Consider the following 25,076-nt stretch of genomic DNA (forward strand, 5'->3'; position numbering starts at 1 on the left):
AAGGCTGTTCATAAAACTTCAAGGTAAAATGAAATGAGCTGTAATAAAGCTTCCTGTATTCACAAAGAGACTGTCGGCCTGTGTAAACGCTACCAGAGGCCTGAAAGCGACTGAATGATTACGCATGTTACAAAAAAAATATTAAATTTTTAGATTTTTTTTATGTATTTTATGCCAAGCGAAAATCGGATAGGGAACACACGTGTATTAAAAAAAATCCCACTAAGGCCCCCTTCACACGTCCGTGAAACACGTGCGTGTTTGTTCCGTTTCCGTATATACCGGAGACACGGACAAACGTGCACCAATGTTAATCTATGATTGTGGTCACACGTGCGTTATTTCATTATGTCCGTGTGTGCGTGTCCGTGATCCGTATGTGTTTGCGTTTTGCACGGATGCATGTCCGTTATCTGCACGGAGCACGCACACGTGGACACAATGAAAGTCTATGGGTATGTGCACACACGTTAGTAAACACGTATGCATCTACCTATAGTCCGTGTCCGTTTGGTGTTTTTATTTCTAGTGATGTCGGCCATTCTTTCTATTTCTGTTGTATGTCGGTCAATCTCCCTGAGTCCGTCGGTCGGTCTCTCTGTTGGTCTCTCTGTCTGTCTGTCCCTCTCTCACAGTCTGTCGATCAGTCCCCCCCCCCCTCTCTCATACTTACCGTTCCCCGATCACCGGCGGGGCGCTGCACGGCATTCACACTGCTGCGGCAGCTTTTACTATTTTGAAAAAGCCGGCCGCTCATTAAACAATCTCGTATTCCCTGCTTTCCCCGCCCACCGGCTCCTATGATTGGTTGCAGTGAGACACGCCCCCACGCTGAGTGACAGGTGTCTCACTGCACCCAATCACAGCAGCCGGTGGGCGTGTCTATACTGTGCAGTAAAAAATAAATAAATAATTAAAAATAACGGCGTGCGGTCCCCCCAATTTTAATGCCAGCCAGATAAAGCCATACGGCTGAAGGCTGGTATTCTCAGGATGGGGAGCTCCACATTATGGGGAGACCCCCACCCCAACAATATCAGTCAGCAGCCGCCCAGAATTGCCGCACACATTATATGCGACAGTTCTGGGACTGTACCCGGCTCTTCTCGATTTGCCCTGGTGCGTTGGCAAATCGGGGTAATAAGGAGTTAATGGCAGCCCATAGCTGCCACTAAATCCTAGATTAATCATGTCAGGCGCCTCCCCGAGATTCTTTTCATGATTAATCTGTAAGTTACAGTAAATAAACACACACACCCGAAAAAATCCTTTATTAGAAATAAAAAACACAAACATATACCCTGGTTCAACAATTTAATCAGCCCGAAAAAGCCCTTCATGTCCGGCGTCATCCAGGATGCTCCAGCGTCGCTTCCAGCTCTGCTGCATGGAGGTGACAAAAGCAGCAGAAGACACCGCCGCTCCTGTCAGCTCCACGCAGCTAATGAAGACAGCCGCGCGATCATCTGAGCTGTCACTGAGGTTACCCGCTGTCACTGGATCCAGCGTTGACAGAGGGTAACCTCAGTGACAGCTCAGCTGATCGCGCGGCTGTCTTCATTTGCTGCATGGAGCTGTCTGGAGTGGCGGTGTCTTCTGCAGCTCCGGTCACCTCCATGCAGCACAGCTGGAAGCGACGCTGGAGCATCCTGGATTACGCCAGACATGGAGGGCTTTTTCGGGCTGATTAAATTGTTGAACCAGGGTATATGTTTGTGTTTTTTATTTCTAATAAATTATTTTTTCAGGTGTGTGTGTTTATTTACTGTAACTTACAGATTAATCATGGAAGGTTTCTCGGGGAGACGCCTGACATGATTAATCTAGGATTTAGTGGCAGCTATGGGCTGCCAATAACTCCTTATTACCCCGATTTGCCAATGCACCAGGGCAAATCGGGAAGAGCCGGGTACAGTCCCAGAACTGTTGCATCTAATGTATGCGGCAATTCTGGGCGGCTGCTGACTGATATTGTTAGGCTGGGGGGCTCCCCATAACGTGGGGCTCCCCATCCTGAGAATACCAGCCTTCAGCCGTATGGCTTTATCTGGCTGGTATTAAAATTGGGGGGACCGCACGCCGTTTTTTTAATTATTTATTTATTTTACTGCACAGTATAGACACGCCCACTGGCTGCTGTGATTGGGTGCAGTGAGACACCTGTCACTCAGTGTGGGGGGTTATCTCACTGCAACCAATCATAGGTGCCGGTGGGCGGGGAAAGCAGGGAATACGAGATTGTTTAATGAGCGGCCGGCTTTTTCAAAATAGTAAAAGCCGCCGCAGCCGTGTGAATGCCGTGCAGCGCCGCGCCGGAGATCGGGGATCGGTGAGTATGAGAGAGGGGGGGAAACTTCTGTCACTCGGGGGATTAGCGGTCACCGGTGAATCCTTCATAGGTGACCGCTAATCAGTACTCGACACAGACAGAGCCGCGGTATGAGGATGAAGTTGGGTGAACTTCACCCGAGTTCATTCTCATCGCGCAACTCTGTCGGCTGTCAGCCGACATTTATAAAAGACATTGTGCATCACACACACGGACATTCCACACGGACATTCCACGTACACATACACGTTCATTCCACACGCACACACGGACGTTCTACACACAAACACGGCTAGCATACGCAATTCACACAGATGCCACACGGACCATAAAAACGGACACAAAAACAGGACACGGACCCGAAAAACGGCCCGTAACACACGTGCGTGTTTTTCACGGACGTGTGAAGGGGGCCTAACACTGAGATTTCTGGCAGAAACGCAAATACCCAATGGCAAAAAAAAGTGTGATTAGAAATAGAAAGTTGACGACTCTCAGATTGCTGCAAAAATATATTTATATGCTGTACTTATTGTATATATTTATTGCATTACGCAATATGAAAGAAAAAATACCTCCCAAGAAGGCTGTTACATGAGCAAAAGGGTAACAATGTTTTAAACTTTTGATTTTCATGCTCCATATCTCACCATCCACTACAGCTTTGAGCATGATACTACCATCATTTTATAGAAAATCATCTTGATTATCTCATACATAAATCAGACGTGCAGCTAATTAACATATGATTAGTTATGCAAATTCTTGTCATGTTACTGTATTGTTACTGCTACAGGTAGTAGAAAAAAATGTTTACTTCCTGTATACTACAAATTACAAGCTGTTTTCAAATTCCCTAATACCTCAGTGTTTTATTTGGTTGCTTCCCAAATGAAAGGTCACTGGTTTGAATAGAGGAGCAGCCATGAAGAAGATTTCCCAAGAAAAGACAAACAGCATCATCCAGTTCATTGATAGCTGTCTCTTGGCCAAAAAAATTGCCAATCTGCATCATATTAGTGCTATGACAGTTGGAAGAATATGAAATGAAGTCTGTCCATCCATTCAAAAGCCAAGAAGTGGACGTCCAGGCAAAATATCAAAGTCAACAAGTTGGCTAATCACAAGGTCGATCAGTTCTGAAGTGACAAACACAGCACTGGGGGTGGCGCGTATGCTTCCTAATAGTGAGATCACAGACATCCAAGTAACCACCGTGCAATGCACATTAGACAAGTCTGTAATGTTGGACCGAAAAAAGGTGAAAAAGCAGCAACATCAATATCGTCTTAGGAAGCGTTTGCAAAAAAGTATGAAAAGTGGACAGTAGAAGATTGGAAACGGGTGATTTGGAGCAATGAGACGAAAGTTAATAGACAAAGCTCTGATGGGTGCAAATGGGTCTGGAAGAAACAAGTTAAAAAGAGACTAACGGATCGAGAAATTGAAGGAAGTGTCAAGTTCAGTGGAGGAAGCCTGATGATAAGAGATTGTTTCACAGCCAAAAGGGTGAAAGTCAAATTTATGGATGAGATAGCCAAGATGATTGTCTATAAATTTATGGTAGTCTCGCAGTCAAAGCTGTAGTTGATGGTGAGATATGGCGCCTAAAGGCTCACGCAACGACGTATCTAACGATATATTGCCGGGGGTCACGAATTCCGTGACACACATCCGGCATCGCTAGCGATGTCGTTGTGTGTGACACCAACGAACGTCTGTTAACAATGGAAAATACTCACCAAATCGTCCATTGTTGACACGTCGTTCATTTTCAAAAAATCGTTGATTGTTGAGTACGCAGGTTGTTCGTCGTTCCTGAGGCAGCACATCGCTATGTGTGATACCTCGAGAACGATGAACTACAGCTTACCTGCGGCCACCAGCAATGAGGAAGGAAGGAGGTGGGCGGGATGTTACGGCCGCTCATCTCCGCCCCTCCGCTTCTATTGGGCGGCCGCTTAGTGACGCTGCTGTGATGCCGCACGAACTGCCCCCTTAGAAAGGAGGCGGTTCGCCAGCCACAGCGACATCTCTAGGCAGGTAAGTCCGTGTGACGGCTCCTAACGATGTTGTGCGCCATGGGCAGCGATTTGCCCGTGACGCACAAGCGACGGGGGCGGGTACGCTCGCTAGCGACATGACTAGCGATATCTCTTCGTGTATAGCCCCCTTAATAGTCAAAAGTTCAAAACATTGTTACCCTTTTACTTGTCAGTGTACAGTCATGGCCAAAAGTTTTGAGAATGACACCAAAATTATATTTTCATATGATCTGTTGCCCTCTGGTTTTTAATTGTGTTTGTCTGATGTTTACATCACATACAGAAATATAATTGCAATCATATTATGAGTACCGAAAGGTTATATTGACAGTTAGAATGAGTTAATGCAGCAAGTCAATATTTGCTGTGTTGACTCTTCTTCAGGACCTCTGCAATTCTCCCTGGCATGCTCTCAATCAACTTCTGGATCAAATCCTGACTGATAGCTGTCCATTCTTGCATAAGCAATGCTTGCATTTTGCCAGAATTTGTTGTTTTTTGTTTGTCCACCCGTCTCTTGATGATTGCCCACAAGTTCTCAATTGGATTAAGATCTGGGGAGTTTCCAGGCCATGGACCCAAAATCTCTATGTTTTGTTCCATGAGCCATTTAGTGATCACCTTTGCTTTATGGCAAGGTCCTCCATCATGCTGAAAAAGGCATTGTTGGGCGCCAAACTGCTCTTGGACAGTTGGGAGAAGTTGCTCTTGGAGGACATTCTGGTACCATTCTTTATTCATGGCTGTGTTTTTAGGCAAGACTGTGAGTGAGCCGATTCCCTTGGCTGAGAAGCAACCCCACACATGAATCGTTTCAGGATGCTTAACAGTTGGCATGAGACAAGACTGGTGGTAGCGCTCACCTCTTCTTCTCCTAATAAGCTGTTTTCCAGATGTCCCAAACAATCGAAAAGGGGATTCATCTGAGAAAATGACTTTACCCCAGTCCTCAGCAGTCCACTCCCTTTACCTTTTGCAGAATATCAGTCGGTCCCTGATGTTTTTTCTGGAGAGAAGTGGCTTCTTTGCTGCCCTCCTTGAAACAGGCCTTGCTCAAGCAGTCTCCACCTCACAGTGCGTGCAGAAGCACTCACACCAGCCTGCTGCCATTGCTGAGCTAGCTCGGCACTGCTGGTAGTCCGATCCCGCAGCTGAAACAGTTTTAAGATACGGTCCTGGCATTTGCTGGTCCTTCTTAGGCACCCTGGAGCCTTTTTGGCAACAATGGAAGCTCTCTCCTTGAAGTTCTTGATGATGCAATAGATTGTTGACTGAGGTACAATCTTTGTAGCTGCGATACTCTATCCTGTTAAGCCATTTTTATGCAGAGCAATAATGGCTACACGTGTTTCTTTAGAGATAACCATGGTTAACTGAAGAGAAACAATGATACCAAGCACCAGCCTCCTTTTAAAGTGTCCAGTGTTGTCATTCTTACTTAATCATGACTGATTGATCGCCAGGCCTGTCCTCATCAACACCCACACCTGTGTTAATGGAACAATCACTAAAACAATGTTAGCTGCTCCTTTTAAGGCAGGAATGCAATGATGTTGAAATGTGATTTGGGGGTTAAAGTTCATTTTCTTTCCCAATATTGACTTTGCAAGTAATTGCTGTTAAGCTGATCACTCTTTATGACATTCTGGAATATATGCAAATTGCCATTAGAAAAACTTAAGCAGTAGACTTTGTAAAAATTAATATTTGTAGGATTCTCAAAACTTTTGGCCATGACTGTATAAAAGGATATATCACAATATGACCATTCACAATATGCCATATAACTAGGGATGAGCTAATAGTAACTATTCCTGTTCGGATTATTTGTAACAAATCCAAAAGATTGACTTGCATTAGGTTCATTATTCAAGATGAATACCAGAATAGTACTTTGGGATTTGTTACTAATAATCTGAACATAAATAGTTACCCTTCACTACATAGAACATGAAAAAAATAAAACTATATAAAAAAAAAAGGGAATTTTGTTTACTTACCGTAAATTCCTTTTCTTCTAGCTCCTATTGGGAGACCCAGACAATTGGGTGTATAGCTTCTGCCTCTGGAGGCCACACAAAGTATTACACTTTAAAAAGTGTAACCCCTCCCCTCTGCCTATACACCCTCCCGTGGACCACGGGCTCCTCAGTTTTGGTGCAAAAGCAGGAAGGAGAAAACTTATAAATTGGTCTAGGGTAAATTCAATCCAAAGGATGTTCGGAGAACTGAAGACCATGAACCATAAGAACAATTCAACATGAACAACATGTGTACACAAAAGAACAAGTAGCCCAAAGGGCACAGGGGCGGGTGCTGGGTCTCCCAATAGGAGCTAGAAGAAAAGGAATTTACGGTAAGTAAACAAAATTCCCTTTTTCTTTGTCGCTCCATTGGGAGACCCAGACAATTGGGACGTCCAAGAGCAGTCCCTGGGTGGGTAAAAGAATACCTCAATCGAAGGAGCCAAAAAACGGCCCCCTCTTACAGGTGGGCAACCGCCGCCTGAAGGACTCGCCTACCTAGACTGGCGTCAGCCGACGCATAGGTATGCACTTGATAGTGCTTCGTGAAAGTGTGCAGACTAGACCACGTAGCTGCCTGACACACCTGCTGAGCCGTCGCCCGGTGCCGCAAAGCCCAGGATGCACCTACAGCTCTGGTAGAATGGGCTTTCAACCCTGAAGGAAGTGGAAGCCCAGAAGAACGGTAGGCCTCGAGAATCGGTTCCTTGATCCACCGAGCCAAGGTTGACTTGGAGGCCTGAGAGCCCTTACGCTGGCCAGCGACAAGGACAAAGAGTGCGTCTGAACGGCGCAGGGGCGCCGTGCGAGACACGTAGAACCGAAGTGCTCTCACAAGATCCAAAGAGTGCAAATCCTTTTCACACTGGTGAATTGGATTAGGGCAAAAGGAAGGCATGGAGATATCCTGATTTAGATGAAAAGGGGATACCACCTTAGGGAGAAATTCCGGGACAGGACGCAGAACCAAAGCTCAGACACTCTCCGAAGAGACGTGACTGCCACTAGGAAGGCCACCTTCTGCGAAAGACGGGAGAGAGAGACATCCCACAGTGGCTCAAAAGGCGGCTTTTGAAGAGCCGTCGGGACCCTGTTAAGGTCCCAAGGTTCCAACAGACGTTTGTAAGGTGGAACTATGTGGCAGACCCCCTGCAGGAACGTACGGACCTGCGGAAGCCTGGCTAGACGCTTTTGAAAAAACACGGAGAGCGCCGACACTTGGCCCTTGATAGAGCCGAGGGACAAACCCTTGTCCACTCCAGATTGAAGGAATGAAAGGAATGTGGGTAAGGCAAACGGCCATGGAGAAAGACCGTTAGCAGTGCACCAGGACAGGAAGATTTGCCAAGACCTATAATAGATCTTGGCGGACGTTGGCTTCCTGGCCTGTCTCATGGTGGCAATGACATCCTGAGATAACCCTGAAGACGCTAGGAGCCAGGACTCAATGGCCACACAGTCAGGTTGAGGGCCACAGAATTCAGATGGAAAAACGGACCTTGTGACAGCAAGTCTGGGCGGTCTGGGAGCGCCCACGGTTGACCCACCGTGAGATGCCACAGATCCGGATACCACGACCGCCTCGGCCAGTCTGGAGCGACGAGAATGGCGCGACGGCAGTCGGACCTGATCTTGCGTAGTACTCTGGGCAGCATTGCCAGAGGGGGAAACACATACGGCAGTCGGAACTGTGACCAATCCTGCACTAACGCGTCCGCCGCCAGAGCTCTGTGATCCTGAGACCGTGCCATGAAGGCCGGGACCTTGTTGTTGTGCCGTGACGCCATGAGATCAACATCCGGCGTTCCCCAGCGGCGACAGATCTCCCGAAACACGTCTGGGTGAAGAGACCATTCCCCCGCGTCCATGCCCTGGCGACTGAGAAAATCTGCTTCCCAGTTTTCTACGCCCGGGATGTGAACTGCGGAGATGGTGGAGCCTGTGTCTTCCACCCACTACAGAATCCGCCGGACTTCCTGGAAGGCCAGACGACTGTGAGTGCCGCCTTGGTGATTGATGTAGGCGACGGCAGTGGCGTTGTCCGACTGGATTCGGATCTGCCTGCCCTCCAGCCACCGATGGAAAGCCAATAGGGCTAGATATACTGCCCTTATCTCCAGAATATTGATCTGAAGGGACGATTCTGTCGGAGTCCAGGTTCCTTGAGCCCTGTGGTTGAGAAAAACCGCTCCCCAACCTGACAGGCTCGCATCCGTGGTGACCACAGCCCAGGTTGGGGGCAGGAAAGATCTTCCTCCCGACAGAGATGTGGGTAGGAGCCACCACTGAAGTGATGTTTTGGTCGCGAGGGAAAGAGAGACGTTCTTGTCGAGGGAAGCCGCACTCTTGTCCCATTTGCGGAGAATATCCCATTGGAGCAGCCGTAGATGAAATTGTGCAAACGGCACTGCCTCCATAGCTGCCACCATCTTCCCCAGGAAGTGCATGAGGCGCCATAAGGGGTGTGATTGACTCCGAAGAAGTGATTGCACCCCTGCCTGCAGAGAAAGCTGTTTGTCCCGTGGTAGCTTGACTAACGCTGGCTGTGTGTGAAACTCCATCCCAAGGTAAGTCAGTGATTGGGTTGGTGTCAACTTGGATTTCGGGAAGTTGATGATCCACCCGAACTGCTGGAGAGTCGCCAGAGCGACGGTAAGGCTTTGTTGACACGCCACCCGAGAAGGGGCCCTGACTAGGAGATCGTCCAAGTAGGGGGATCACCGAGTGGCCCTGAGAGTGTAGGACCGCCACGACGGATGCCATGACTTTGGTGAAAACCCGTGGGGCTGTCGCCAGGCCGAAGGGCAATGCGACGAACTGGAGGTGTTCGTCCCCGATGGCGAAACGCAGGAAACGTTGATGTTCGGGTGCGATCGGCACATGGAGATAAGCATCCTTGATGTCGATCGATGCCAGGAAGTCTCCTTGTGACAACGAGGCGATGACTGAACGGAGAGATTCCATCCGAAACCGTCTGGTTCTCACATGTCTGTTGAGTAGCTTGAGGTCCAGAACGGGACGGAATGACCCGTCCTTTTTGGGCACTACGAACAAGTTGGAGTAAAAGCCGCGACCACGTTCCTGAGGGGGAACGGGGATCACAACACCTTCTGACTTCAGAGCGTCCACTGCCTGAAAAAGTGCCTCGGCCTGAGCGGGGGGCGGGGAGGTTCTGAAGAAACGAGCCGCAGGACGTGAGCTGAACTCTATCCTGTAACCCTGAGACAGAATGTCTCTCACCCATCGGTCTTGAACGTGTGGCCACCAGGCGTCTCCAAAGCGGGAGAGCCTGCCACCGACCGAGGATGCGGCTAGGGGAGGCTGAGAGTCATGAGGAGGCCGTCTTGGAGGCAGTGCCTCCTGCGGCCTTTTGGGGGCGTGACTTGGACCGCCATGCATAGGAGTTCCTCTGGCCTTTCTCCGGCCTGTTAGACGAGGAGGATTGTGGCTTGGCGGAGGGACGAAAGGACCGAAACCTTGATTGTATTTTTCGTTGCGGAGGCTTCTTAGGTCTGGACTGGGGTAAGGAGGATTCCTTTCCCTTGGATTCCTTAATAATTTCATCCAATCGTTCGCCAAATAAACGGTCGCCAGCAAAAGGCAGACCAGTTAAGAACCTTTTGGAAGCCGAGTCTGCTTTCCATTCGCGCAGCCACATGGCCCTGCGGACTGCCACGGAGTTAGCAGATGCTACAGCCGTCCGGCTAGCGGAGTCCAGGACGGCGTTCATGGCGTAGGACAAAAAGGCAGATGCCTGGGAAGTCAAAGACGAAACATGCGGAGCAGAATTCCGTGTGACAGCATTAATTTCAGCCAGGCAAGCCGAGATCGCTTGGAGAGCCCACACAGCGGCAAAGGCCGGGGCGAAAGACGCGCCCGTGGCCTCATAGATGGACTTCACCAAGAGCTCTGTCTGTCAGTGGCATCCTTCAGGGATAAGCCATCTGCAACAGACACAATGGATCTAGCAGCCAATTTGGAGACTGGCGGATCCACCTTGGGAGAGTGAGACCAGCCCTTAACAACTTCAGATGGAAAGGGATAACGCGTGTCAGTATGCCGTTTAGCAAAGCGCTTGTCCGGGACCGCTCTGGGCTTCTGGACAGCATCCCTGAAGTTAGAGTGATCAAAAAACGTGTTTCGCGTCCGCTTGGGGAACCGAAACTGGTGTTTCTCCTGCTGAGAAGCCGACTCCTCCACAGGAGGAGGCGGGGGAGAAAGATCCAACACCTGGTTGATGGATGAGATAAGATCATTTACTAAGGCATCCCCCTCAGGTGTATCAAGGTTAAGGGCGACGTCAGGGTCAGAGCCCTGAGCTCCCACATCCGCCTCGTCTTCCTGAGAGTCCTCCGAGCAGCGTGAGGAAGACGGGGAAGAGTCCCAGCGAGACCGCTTTGCCGGTCTGGGACTGCGGTCCGGGCAGGAGTCCTCCGCCTGAGACCTAAGGGCCAACCTGGGAGCGCGCTGCGGCGCGGACCGAGAGGGGCCTGGAGGAGACAAGCTAACAGGAACCGGGGCCTGTGAAGGGTCCGGTCTGGATTGCAATGCCTCCAGGAGCCTAGCAGACCATTTGTCCATAGACTGTGCCATGGATTGAGAAAGGGACTGAGAACGTTTCTCAGCAAAAGAGGCCAACCCCTGTGACTCTGTCCCTGCATATTCAGGGGGAGCAGAGGGGTCTACCTGAGCCGAGGGGCCCCCCAGTGCCCGAGGTTCCGGCTGAGCAAGTGTGGCAGGAGTCGAACACTGCTCACAGTGAGGGTACGTGGATCCCGCAGGCAACATAGCCGCACAAGAGGTACAGGCCGCGAAAAAAACCTGTGCCTTAGTAGTTTTGCTCCTTGTGGACGACATGCTGTTGTCTCCTAGGAGAGTGACCAACTGAGGGTATATAGGGACCAAGGTATACGGACTGACCGAACAGATATATATATATCTATTGTATAAATATATATATATATGTATCTATACCGGCACCCCAGGGGGGCCAGCACCGGGTGACCGGTGCGGCTTACCGACCGCTAACGAGCGGAGTGTGTCCTCCAGATTCCCTGCCTTGGATCCCCCGGAGCTGCTGAGCTGTTCACTGAGAAGCATCCACCGGCAGAATGCCAGAAAATGGCCGCCGGAGCTCTCAGAAGAGGAGTGGAGCCGAGGGCGGCGCCAGCCAAGAGCGGGAATCTGGGGTCCCCACAGTGGTCAGTGAGGGGGGAGGAAGACATGCAGGATGCTCCAGCCCTCACATCCGACGTCATGCCGGAGAACCCGCCCTTACCCCTGACAGGCAGGCCCGGGGCGGGATTTTTGCGACTAGGCCGCGGTGAAGCCAGGGACTAAATTTGAGGCCGCGCCCGACAAGCAGGCACGGTCGGCGCGGAAGTCCACCGGCCCCCTTAGTTTTAAAACTACCGCGGCTCCCGGGAAGAAGGTGCGCTCTCTGTACGATCCCCGACAGGGATACAGAGTACCTTTAAGTTGCAGGGCCCGGTCCCTGGGGTTGAAGAGGCTCCGGTCCGGCAGGTTCCCTCAGGGGCTGCGGATGGAGCACGGCCCCAGCAAATGGAAGACCGCTCAGGATCCCACTTCTCCCAGAGCCGCTAAGGGATGGTGAAGGAGACGGCATGTGGCTCCAGCCTCTGTACCCGCAATGGGTACCTCAACCTTAACAACACCGCCGACATAGTGGGGTGAGAAGGGGACATGCCGGGGACCCCGTGGGGTTCCTCTTTTCTTCCAACCGACATAACTAAGTATGAGAATGCATGAGTGGATGTGTGCCTCCTTCCACACAAAGCATAAAACTGAGGAGCCCGTGGTCCACGGGAGGGTGTATAGGCAGAGGGGAGGGGTTACACTTTTTAAAGTGTAATACTTTGTGTGGCCTCCAGAGGCAGAAGCTATACACCCAATTGTCTGGGTCTCCCAATGGAGCGACAAAGAAATAACAAATGTATAGAAAAAATATACATATCAGTGATAAAACAGTAATTGGCCCAAGCAACAATATGTTGCATGACACTGTTACACCACGTGAGTGCTGCAGCCACTAATGGGCTGAAGTTCTCACATTTTCCTCGAACATCAACATGAATACATGAATATTCCAGCCAACTGAATGTAATTTGTATACACAGAATGTTGCTATGAATTCTACATCGCAAAGATAAAGTTTGATGATAATTATAACCTTTGTATGAATCGCTTACAGTTCGTGATGTAATTAATAAACCCTAGAGATGAGCCAACCTGAAGATCAGTGTTCTGTACAAACTCAGACTTTTCCACGAAAACAAAGTTTGGGCGCTTTATGAATGGAAACCACTCGCGCGAGCATCTCTGTGCTTGGTTATGCTCAGCTCAGTGCGAGCCGCTTGCAGTGTTTGATCAGCTCGCACTGCGGGTAACAGCGTGATCAAATTTTGTGTGCGCCAAACAAAAAAAATTGAAAAGCAATCCTTTTAAGTATATTGTTTTAGGGGGAGGAGTGAGTGAGGGTGGACAGATTTAGCACACCTATCTATGCTGTCACACTTTTGCAATAAGTATACTGAATAAAAGTAGGTAAATGTGTTTGCGATCTTTATATGCAGCGTAACTATAATATATATAAAAATGCATCAGATAACAGACATCTGCCTATGGAAACTCAATTATAATTATTAAAAGGGTTCTCCACTACTCAGACAACACCCTCTTACATGCTAAACTCCCCAGTGTAAAATAAAAATAACATACTCACCTCCCGTACCAATGTCATTCTAGCACTGGTATGTGAGGTGAGTATGGTATGGCATTTTTCCTGGTGCTTGCATGACACTGTTACACCACGTGAGTGCTGTAGCCACTAATGGGCTGAAGTTCTGACATTTTCCTCGAACATTAATATTTCGTCTAAGAGAAGTGTGAGCAAAGCCACCCACTATCTCCAAGATTCTATCTCAATATGCAGTAGGTGTACTAATCCTAATATTAGCAAATAAATACCTCCAATTAGAATGTAGTATAGTTCTCCTGATAAGCCATGTCTCATATCTCACGTGCAGGGCATTACAGTAGCTTAGGTATCCATGTTTACGACCACTCATATAGAGAAAGTTAGTTAGTTGCTAGTCATTGTAACTATAGATACCCAAGCTGCAATGCCCTGCACATACGGTAGGAGACACGGCTATATCAGGAGAACTATACTACATTTATAATTGGAGGAATTTGCTAATATTATTATTATACCTACTACATATTGGGATAAGATCTTGGAGATGGGAATACTCCTTTAAAGTAACATCACTTAGTGACAATGCTGCTCCTGTTGGAGGAGGGGTTAGGAAGTGATACGCCCATGAGGAGCTAGCTAGATGGTCAATATACATACATCTTCTGCTCAGTTCCCAAGCACATCAGAAGTATTACATGAGGCATATTTTATCTGCTATAGGAAGAAGTGTGTACTTACTTTCGCCCAGGCAATTTCAACATCCAGATCAGTACAAACATTGTCGGTAGTGGACTTCAGAATGAGCTCAGATTCGGTAGCAGTAAGCCATTCAGACAAGGAGGCGGATTCTTTCCTCAGCTTCACAGATAACATAATAGCTTGTTCCAAGTCTTGCTTCCCTTCTGTTACCTACAAAGCACCGAGACCAGTAAGACTACAAATGGTGACAAATTACATTTCTATTTTTATTAAAATCAATCCTTAGATCACTGATTAAGGCGATGCCTATTTTCTCGGTTATATTTTCTGCGCCAACAGACAAAGTCCATTTATCTGACATAAAAGCTATAATGAGGCAATAAAACGTCAGGCACCATGGATCTAAAAACAAAACTTCTACACATATTTTTCAGAGACTGACTGTGTCCGTCAATGAGCCGTTCACTGGAAAATCAAATACAGAACTAAAGACTTGTGCAATTTATGATTAGAAACTTGGGCATACTGAGAAGCCACAGGAGAAGCAGCCACTTAATTGTACCAGAAATATAGCCTCAAGCCAACTTCTTCTATGGCCGAAGTGAGGACTGCTGAAAATGGTCATTTCAGGATCATTAAATCTGAAGAAATGAAAGCTAACATTTAACTTGGAATTGAAGGGGGGCCCAATTAAGAAAGGTGATGGCAGAAAAATAGGCTGTAAAAAAAGTGGACATCAAGATAATATCTCTCCTGCCAATTCTGCCTGCTTTCACATCACAACTCTGCTATTAAAAAATGCAATGACTACTTAATACAATTATTGGGGATTGGCAGCCAGCTTCCCAGGTGGTCTTCTTCATCGATACCCTGAATACTAAATCTCAATCAGTCAGAGAGAAATGTTAAGATTTGAGCTCAATGGCTCCTCAGACTCCATCTCTCATTGGCTTCTAATGCCAATGCAAAAATTATTTTAACTACTAAAGTTTGGGCACCATAGATGATACATGCCAAAAGAAAAGTGGTGCTGTCATCAAAGGAATATGTCTGTCACCATCATTAGGGGTACGCTTTAAAGCTGTGGTCTTGGTCCGTTCTTACCATGAAAGTCACAATTAGACCCACATTCAGCTCTGACAGTGGGCGCAAGCTACATTGATGTCCCCGTTACCCACCTCGCGTAGTGACATCCAGCTCTTGCTCTTCCTCTCCCCATAGTAGTCAGACCCAGAGCGCCCATTACCAGTAAAATGACAACTATTATTATAGAAATTACTCCAAAGCAGTATAACTAGATCCGGTATTTCCTTCCCTACCTACTTCTGGTATTCTGGCATAAAGCACTCCCACCACACTATGGTATCTAGCTTCAAAAACCTTCTATAACTTGCAGTATCATCTTTTACCAAGGCCAGTATATGATCACCCAGGTCTCAGGTCTTCCCGTCTGTGCAAGGCTCCTCAAAAACGTCAACATCGGGAGACCTGCTCTTCATAGCTGTTAATTAGGCCTGTTGCTAATGTACCAACCTGAGACACATCATAGGCCCTAGGTTGGAGAACCCTACTTTAAAGCAATTATTACTACTAACTGTCCTATGTTCCATAAATAATTATAGACAGGCTAACTTATGAATTTTTTCAACGTATACATTGACACATCAGAGAATACTTACATGGGACTATATAGCCTTACCTGGGCACCAAGGTCATTATAGAGAAGTTTTAACGCTGTTAACTGTTCGTCCATTAACTTGGGGTTATCAGTCTGCTGCTTTTGAACAATTTGTCTTCCTGTCTTTATGACAGTCTCGACTTCCAACTTCACTTCACTCAGAGTCTTGTACAATTTCTGAAAGAAGGGTTTATGATCTTAAGCTATGTAAAATGTATACTAGACTACAAGATCATGCCCCAGTCTGCATAGAAGAAGCACTAGTTAGTTGTATGAGGACTATTATGTGATTTGCAACATTTACGTCAAAAGCCTTCACTATTGAGGTTATTCTCAAATTACGTGGATAACCTTAAGAAGAAGACAGTTACCATGCAACCATCCATGTGCTTCTGTATGACTTCAGGATCGGTATCCTTAACATTGAGCACACCAAGCTCAGCTTTCACCCCATCTAAGACACGTTTGCAGTCCAACATCCTCTGTTCAAAGTTGGCAGGTTTCTGGAACAGCTGAAACTTCGTAGAGACCTCACGCAGCTTCCTCTGCGGAAATAAAAGGGAATCAGAAAATGTCATTTTTGGTTTCAAAGAAGAGTTTTATTGTATAACACATACAAATGAAGACAAATAAAATACAGCAATAATGCAGCAGAGTGTCAATCTTAACAATCCCCACACAGGGGGTCTTAAGTAGCCATAAGGAGTTCTGAGAGTAAAAAGACGGAAAGGAAGATACTCCAGATTAGGATAAAAAGAGAAATGAGAGGAGAAATAAGAAAGGAGTAGACACCATAAATAGGAAACTCTATAGAGAGTTGTTGTTCTGAAAAGCACCTAAGAGGACTTGGCGGAAAAAGAAAATACTTAATCTGGCATTGTGGAGATGAGTAATGCCAATATAAACTTGGAGGGCTCATAGTAATGAGGATTGACTCATATACATGATCCAAGGTTCAATCTGGCATTGTGGAGATTAGTAATGCTACCAAGAAAGATTTAGAGAGCTCTATGTAGAGATAATTGACTGATATACATCATTCAAGGATTAATCTGGCATGGTAGAGATGAGTAAGGGGTACTTCACACACAGCGAGATCGCTACTAAGATCGCTGCTGAGTCACGTTTTTTGTGACCTCATTAGCGATCTCGCTGTGTGTGACACTGAGCAGCGATCTGGCCCCTGCTGTGAGATCGCTGCTCGTTACACACAGCCCTGGTTCGTTTTTTTATTGTTGCTCTCCCGCTGTTAAGCACACATCGCTGTGTGTGACAGCGAGAGAGCAACAATCCTGAATGTCCAGGGAGCAGGAGCCGGCGTCTGACAGCCTGCGGTAAGCTGTAACCAAGGCAAACATCGGGTAACCAAGGTGGTTACCCGATATTTACCTTCGTTACCAGCCTCCGCAGCTCTCACGCTGCCAGCGCCGGCTCCTGCTCCCTGCACACGCTAAGCGAAGCGGTGTGCGCTGGTAACTAAGGTAAACATCGGGTAACCATACCCGATGTTTACCTTAGTTACCAGTGTCCGCAGCTTCCAGACGCCGGCTCCGTGCAAGCGCAGCACGTTGCTGCTGGCTGGGGGCTGGTCACTGGTCGCTGGTGAGATCTGCCTGTTTGACAGCTCACCAGCGACCATGTAGCAACGCAGCAGCGATGGCATCAAAAAGAGCCCTGGAGCCTCTTCTGGTAGCATCAATACGTCTATAGATCATGATCAAATTAATTTTATCTCCAATCACATGGAAGTCCATAAAAAGGAATGAGCACTTCAATAAAAAGTAGCATCAAAAAGGATTCTTTATTCCGTCAAACATGATAAAAGGAAAAGACTTGGATTTCAGGTTCTTAAAACTTTTGGACTGACCCATAGCATTGTAGTTTGTCAATAATAACATTATTCATGAAAAATACAAATTGTTTATCTGTTATTATCTCTAATAAATGATTTAGATGTTAAAATTGATAACTTTATTTACCCAGTCTGCGTACTGGATGTGGATAATTTTCGTTGAATATGTTGATTTTATTACTTAGCAAAACTTTCAACAAAAAGGGACAGAAAGGGAAAGAGACAGACAGGGAAAGAGACAGACAGGGAAAGAGACAGACAGGGAAAGAGACAGATAGAGACAGAGAGACACACAAAGAAACAGATAGAGACATACAGGGAAAGAGGCAGACAGGGAAAGAGGCAGACAGAGAGATAAAGAGACAGATAGAGAGACAGACTGCGACAGACACACAGGTAAAGAGACAGAGACAGACAGGGAAAGAGACAGACAGGGAAAGTGACAGACAGAGACACACAGAGAAACTGACAGAAAGACATTGACAGACAGACAAAGAGACAGACAAACAGACAGAGAGACAGATAGAGAGAGAAATGGACAGAGACAAAGAGACAGACAAAGAGGGAGACTGACAGAGACTGTGAAAGAGGGACAGTGGGAGAGAGACAGAGAGACAGTTACTATCCTGGGCAACGCCAGGTACTACAGCTAGTCTTAAATAAAAATACAAAATGCCTAATAATTGTGCACATGGTGTATATTATAATCACAAGAACCTTTCAAAAAGAAGGGAATTTTGTTTACTTACCGTAAATTCCTTTTCTTCTAGCTCCAATTGGGAGACCCAGACAGTGGGTGTATAGCTACTGCCTCTGGAGGCCGCACAAAGAACTACACTTAAAAGTGTAAGGCCCCTCCCCTTCTGGCTATACACCCTCCCGTAGGAGTACGGATTCCTCAGTTTTAGTACCAAAGCAAGAAGGAGGAAAGCCAATAACAGTTTCAAAAACAAATTCAATCCGATAACAAGATCGGAGAACTTAAGAAACAACATGAACAACATGTGCACCCGAAAAACGAAACCCTAAGAACAAATAGGGCGGGTGCTGGGTCTCCCAATTGGAGCTAGAAGAAAAGGAATTTACGGTAAGTAAACAAAATTCCCTTCTTCTTTTTCGCTCCTAATTGGGAGACCCAGACAGTGGGACGTCCAAAAGCAGTCCCTGGGTGGGTAAAAAGATACCACATGAACGGGCTGTCAGACAGCCTCTTCCTACAGGTGGGCCACCGCCGCCTGAAGGACCTGTCTACCTAGGCTGGCATCTGCCGAAGCGTAGGTATGCACTTGATAGTGTTTGGTAAATGTGTGCAGACTCGACCAGGTAGCCGCCTGGCACACTTGCTGAGCCGTAGCCTGATGCCGCAATGCCCAGGACGCACCCACGGCTCTGGTAGAATGGGCCTTCAGTCCAGATGGGATCGGAAGCCCAGCAGAACGGTATGTGTGAAGAATTGGTTCCTTGATCCACCGCGCCAGGGTGGATTTGGAAGCTTGCGATCCCTTATGCTGACCAGCGACTAGGACAAAGAGCGCATCAGAACGGCGTAGAGACGCCGTGCGAGAAATGTAAATCCTGAGTGCTCTCACCAGGTCCAACAGATGTAAACCCTTTTCAAATTGGTGAACTGGATGCGGACACAAAGATGGCAAAGTGATATCCTGATTGAGATGAAAGGAAGAAACCACCTTGGGAGAAAACTCTGGAATTGGACGCAGTACTACCTTGTCTTGGTGAAACACCAGGAAGGGAGATTTGCAAGATAACGCCGCTAGCTCGGACACTCTTCGAAGAGACGTGACCGCCACAAGAAAAACTACCTTTTGTGAAAGCCGAGAAAGGGGAACCTCTTTCAAAGGCTCGAAAGGCGGCTTCTGGAGAGCAATGAGAACCTTGTTCAGATCCCAGGGTTCCAATGGCCGTCTGTAAGGAGGAACGATATGACAAACTCCTTGGAGAAACGTGCGTACTTTAGAAAGCCGTGCCAAGCGCTTCTGAAAGAATACGGATAGCGCGGAGACTTGACCCTTAAGCGAGCTAAGCGACAAACCTTTTTCCAACCCAGACTGCAGGAAGGAAAGAAAAATTGGCAATGCAAATGGCCAGGGAGAAAACCCTTGAGCCAAGCACCACGCTAAGAATATCTTCCATGTCCTGTGATAGATCTTAGCTGAGGATGGTTTTCTAGCCTGTCTCATTGTGGCAACAACTTCATGAGATAAACCTGAGGCCGCTAGGATCCAGGACTCAATGGCCACACAGTCAGGTTCAGGGCCGCAGAATTCAGATGGAAAAACGGCCCTTGAGACAGCAAATCTGGACGGTTTGGTAATGTCCACGGTTGGCCTACCGTGAGATGCCACAGATCCGGGTACCACGACCTTCTTGGCCAATCTGGAGCGACGAGTATGGCTCGATGGCAGTCGGACTTGATTTTCCGGAGAACTCTGGGTAACAATGCTAGAGGTGGGAACACATAGGGGAGTCGGAATTGCGACCAATCCTGAACCAAGGCGTCTGCCGCCAGCGCTCGGTGATCGTGAGACCGTGCCATGAAAACTGGGACCTTGTTGTTGTGCCGTGACGCCATCAGATCGACGTCCGGCGTCCCCCAGCGGCAACAGATCTGCTGAAACACGTCCGGGTGAAGGGACCATTCTCCTGCGTCCATGCCCTGGCGACTGAGAAAGTCTGCTTCCCAGTTTTCCACGCCTGGGATGTGAACTGCGGATATGGTGGACGCTCTGCTTTCCACCCACGTCAAAATCCGCTGGACTTCTTGAAAAGCTTGGCGACTGCGTGTTCCCCCTTGGTGGTTGATGTACGCCACCGCCGTGGAATTGTCCGACTGAATCCGAATCTGCTTGCCTTCCAGCCATTGTTGGAAGGCTCGCAGGGCAAGATAGATTGCTCTGATTTCCAGAACATTGATCTGCAGGGTGGACTCTTCCTGAGTCCACGTCCCCTGAGCCCTGTGGTGGAGAAACACCGCTCCCCACCCTGATAGGCTCGCATCCGTCGTGACCACTGCCCAGGACGGGGGAAGGAACGACTTTCCCTGTGACAATGAGGTGGGGAGAAGCCACCAACGCAGAGAGTCCTTGGCAGTCTGAGAGAGGGAGACAGTCCTGTCGAGGGACGTCGATTTCCCATCCCATTGGCGTAGAATGTCCCATTGTAGAGGGCGCAGATGAAACTGCGCGAACGGGACTGCCTCCATTGCTGCTACCATCTTTCCTAGGAAATGCATGAGGCGCCTCAGTGAGTGCGACTGGCTCTGAAGGAGAGATTGCACTCCAGTCCGTAGCGAGCACTGCTTGTCCAGTGGAAGCCTCACTATCGCTGAGAGAGTATGAAACTCCATGCCAAGATAAGTCAGAGATTGGGTCGGGGTTAGATGAGACTTTGGAAAGTTGATAATCCACCCGAAACTCTGGAGAGTGTCTAGTGCCACCTTCAGACTGTGTTGGCATGCCTCTTGAGAGGGTGCCTTTATAAGCAGGTCGTCTAGATACGGGATGACCGAGTGACCCTGCGAGTGCAGAACAGCTACTACTGCTGCCATGACTTTGGTGAAGACCCGGGGGGCTGTTGCCAGACCGAAAGGTAACGCTACGAACTGTAGGTGTTCGTCGTGTATGACGAAGCGTAGGAAACGCTGATGCTCTGGTGCAATCGGCACGTGGAGATACGCATCTTTGATATCTATTGATGCTAGAAAATCTCCTTGAGACATTGAGGCTATGACGGAGCGTAGGGATTCCATCCGGAACCTCCTGACTTTTACGTGTCTGTTGAGCAACTTTAGATCCAGGACGGGTCGATACGATCCGTCCTTTTTTGGGACCACAAACAGATTGGAGTAAAAACCGTGACCTTGTTCCTGAAGAGGGACGGAGGTCACCACTCCTTCCGCCTTTAGAGCGGCCACCGCCTGCAACAGAGCATCGGCTCGGTCTGGTGGTGGAGAAGTTCTGAAGAAACGAGTTGGCGGACGAGAACTGAACTCTATCCTGTACCCGTGAGACAGAATATCCCTCACCCAACGGTCTTTGACGCGTGACAGCCAAATGTCGCCAAAGTGGGAAAGCCTCCCACCGACCGCGGGTGTGGGAATCGGAGACCGCAAGTCAGGAGGACGCCGTCTTGGCAACGGTTCCTCCGGCTGTCCTTTTTGGGCGTGACTGAGACCTCCAAGAATCTGAGCGTCTCTGGTCTTTTTGAGTCTTTTTTGACGAGGCGAATTGGGACCTGCCCGGTCCTCGAAAGGACCGATAACCAGACTGACCCTTCCTCTGTTGGGGTTTGTTTTGTCTGTGTTGCGGTAAGGATGAGTCCTTACCCTTGGAGTGTTTGATGATTTCATCCAAACGCTCTCCAAACAATCGGTCACGAGAAAAAGGCAAATTGGTTAAGCACTTCTTGGAATGAGAATCTGCTTTCCAATGTCTCAACCACAGGGCCCTACGCAAAACAACGGAGTTGGCTGACGCCACTGCCGTGCGGCTTGTAGCGTCAAGAACAGCATTAATCGCGTACGACGCGAATGCCGCCATTTGCGAGGTCAATGGTGCTACCTGCGGGGCAAATGCACGTGTGACTGAGTCGACTCGCGCAAGCCCGGCTGAGATAGCTTGGAGTGCCCATACGGCCGCAAAAGAAGGCGCTAATGACGCTCCAATCGCTTCATAGATGGATTTCAGCCAGAGCTCCATCTGCCTGTCAGTGGCATCTTTAAGTGCCGCTCCATCCTCAACTGCAACCAAGGATCTAGCTGCAAGCCTGGAAATTGGAGGATCCACTTTTGGACACTGGGTCCAACCCTTGACCACCTCAGGGGGAAAAGGGTAGCGTGTATCTTTAAGCCGTTTAGGAAAACGCCTTTCAGGATAAGCGTGGGGTTTCTGGATTGCGTCTCTAAAGTCAGCGTGGTCCAGAAAAGTGCTTAATGTACGCTTAGGGTATCTGAAATGGATTCTCTCGTGCTGCGAAGCTGACTCCTCTACAAGAGGAGCTGGTGGGGAAATATTTAACATCTTATTGATGTTAAATATAAGATCATTAACTATGGCGTCACCATCTGGTGTATCTAGATTGAGAGCGGTCCCAGGATCAGAATCCTGATCAGTTACGTCCGCCTCATCACCCATAGATTCATCTCGCTGGGATCCTGACCATTGAGATGAATGTGAAGGCCCGTCATAGCGAGCCCGCTTAGGCTGCCCGGGGCCATCGTCCGAGTCAGAGTCTTCACCCTGAGGTGTATATGCCCGTCCCGGAGCTTGGAGGTAATTCAGCTGAGGGGGACCAGGGGGCAATGATTGCACAGTGTCCGTGGCTTGAAGTACAGGCCTAGCTCGCAATGTGTCAAGAATTTGTGACATAGTGAGAGACATTCTGTCAGCAAAAGCTGCAAACTCAGTTCCTGTCACCTGGACAGCATTCACAGGTGGTACACCCTGGGTCACGTCCAGCGGAGGTCCCGGCTGTGCAAGCGCCGCAGGGGCCGAGCACTGCACACAATGGGGGTCCGTGGAGCCTGCCGGTAGAAAAGTCCCACATGCGGTGCAGGAAGCATATAACGGACGACATGCTGCTGGCTCTCTGCAATGTGAGAGAGTCTATAGCCAAAGGGCGACCAGCGCTATGTAATACCAAGTATTTGTAGAAACAAAATACTAAGAATACTACTGGCACAAGAGGGGGTGAGCCCTGAGGGCTGCTTACCGCCCGCTGAATAGCGGGTAAGAGGCGCAGAATTCCTTGTCTGGGTCTCCCCGGCTCCCCTCTGCAGCTCAGCGTGTCAGCAGGAATGGCTGCCGGCGTCTGTGGAGAGGGGCGGTCCGTGGGAGTTTCCAAACAAAAGTGCGGGAAACAGTGTCCCCTCTGTGCCGATTGTGAGGGCTGGAGTATGTAAAAACGACTCCAGCCCTCGGCGCTGATGCACTAGCCAGCGTCCCGCCCCTCTCCTGACTGGCAGGTCTGGGGGCGGGAACGAACGGAAGCAGGCCGCAAAAGCCGGGGACTCGAGTTATCAGCGCGGCCGCCGTAAAAGCGCGGGCCGCGCTGAAGTCCCCGGCGCACCACAAGTGCCAGCCGCGCCGCAGTCCCAGCGGCCGGCGCGACCGATTCCCAGAAGTGGCCAGCGTCCCGCCCCTCTCCTGACTGGCAGGTCTGGGGGCGGGAACGAACGGAAGCAGGCCGCAAAAGCCGGGGACTCGAGTTATCAGCGCGGCCGCCGTAAAAGCGCGGGCCGCGCTGAAGTCCCCGGCGCACCACAAGTGCCAGCCGCGCCGCAGTCCCAGCGGCCGGCGCGACCGATTCCCAGAGGTGTGCCTGCTTCAGCAAAGCTGAATGAGGCCATGGCACAAGCGCCGTAGCGCTGATGTCCCCCGGCGCACTACAACACCCAGCATGCTGCGGTGTGAGCGCCAAATGCACGGGGACACAGAGTACCTTGAGGAAGCAGGGCCATGTCCCTGATGTACTCCGCTCCATCCAGCATCTTCTCCAGGGGCTGTAGATGGAGCACGGTCTCAGTGCCTGGAGACCAGTAAATCCCACTTCACCCAGAGCCCTGTAAAAAGGGATGGGGAAGGAATCAGCATGTGGGCTCCTGCCGCCGTACCCGCAATGGGTACCTCAACCTTACAAACACCTCCGACATACAGTGGGGTGAGAAGGGAGCATGCTGGGAGCCCTGTATGGGCCCTCTTTTCTTCCATCCGACATAGTCAGCAGCTGCTGCTGACTAAAAACAATGGAGCTATGCGTGCGTGTCTGACCTCCTGCGCACAAAGCTAAAACTGAGGAATCCGTACTCCTACGGGAGGGTGTATAGCCAGAAGGGGAGGGGCCTTACACTTTTAAGTGTAGTTCTTTGTGCGGCCTCCAGAGGCAGTAGCTATACACCCACTGTCTGGGTCTCCCAATTAGGAGCGAAAAAGAAATAAAGTTCACAAACATTAAAGATGCTCCTTTTCTTATTACATGTTCAAGCCAAAAGTTGATTAATTTTACAATTTGGCAACTTTGGACATGAGAAGTGGTGACACACAGAAATCACAATTTCTTATAGCCGCCTGTATATGTAACAGGCAGGGGTGAAACAATGTGACAATGATCCAGGGAGACATTATTGTTCTACGACATCATCAATAATGGGCAAATGAAGGCAAAAAGCAGATTGGCGTACAGCAACTACGAGAAGACTAAGTGGCGGTGTCACATACAGTCAGTGCTAAAACCATACGTGCTGTACTGCTGCACATTTAGCTGACCCCTACTAATACTTTTATATTAGCCAATTCTTCAAGGTCTCTTCTTATTAATTAAAGACATTAGGTGCGATACATTAAGACTGGAGTTTTGTAAGCTAGTCTTAATAAACAGGATAGGTGGCGCAAGATGCGGCTAGTTCAGAGGCGCACGCAATGTAATGAATAAGGAGCATCTTACAACTGGTGGGCATCTCTGCCAGAAAAGTTACTCCAATCAGGAACAGGAGGATATTTCTGCCAAAATTTACACCACTTAAATGGCGTAAATGTTGATGAATTAGACAGGTGAGCTTAGCCATGCCCAGTCCTGAACCACAAATGCTCCACCCATTTTGGCAAAGTTGGCTGGGACTGGCATAAAAACGGCAAAATCTGCAAAAAATTTCCCAAACATGAATGAACATTTGAAGACGTTTTACAACAACAACAAAAAAAAACAACAAAAATACCT

General features: G+C 48.7%; 1 protein-coding gene across 1 annotated transcript in view; it reads right to left on the bottom strand.

Moving 5' to 3' along the window:
* The window catches only part of UTRN (utrophin), a 1,025,654-nt gene that overhangs the window by 652,926 nt on the left and 347,652 nt on the right, over positions 1 to 25,076 (bottom strand). Inside the window, exons 32-34 of the mRNA XM_075339520.1 lie at positions 15,865 to 16,038; positions 15,515 to 15,670; positions 13,855 to 14,025 (exon numbers count right to left, since the gene is read on the bottom strand). Coding sequence (XP_075195635.1) covers positions 13,855 to 14,025; positions 15,515 to 15,670; positions 15,865 to 16,038 — 501 coding nt within the window. The remainder of the gene's footprint in view (positions 1 to 13,854; positions 14,026 to 15,514; positions 15,671 to 15,864; positions 16,039 to 25,076) is intronic.

Source organism: Anomaloglossus baeobatrachus, chromosome 3 (genome assembly GCF_048569485.1).
Source record: "Anomaloglossus baeobatrachus isolate aAnoBae1 chromosome 3, aAnoBae1.hap1, whole genome shotgun sequence".
Lineage (NCBI taxonomy): Eukaryota > Metazoa > Chordata > Amphibia > Anura > Aromobatidae > Anomaloglossus > Anomaloglossus baeobatrachus.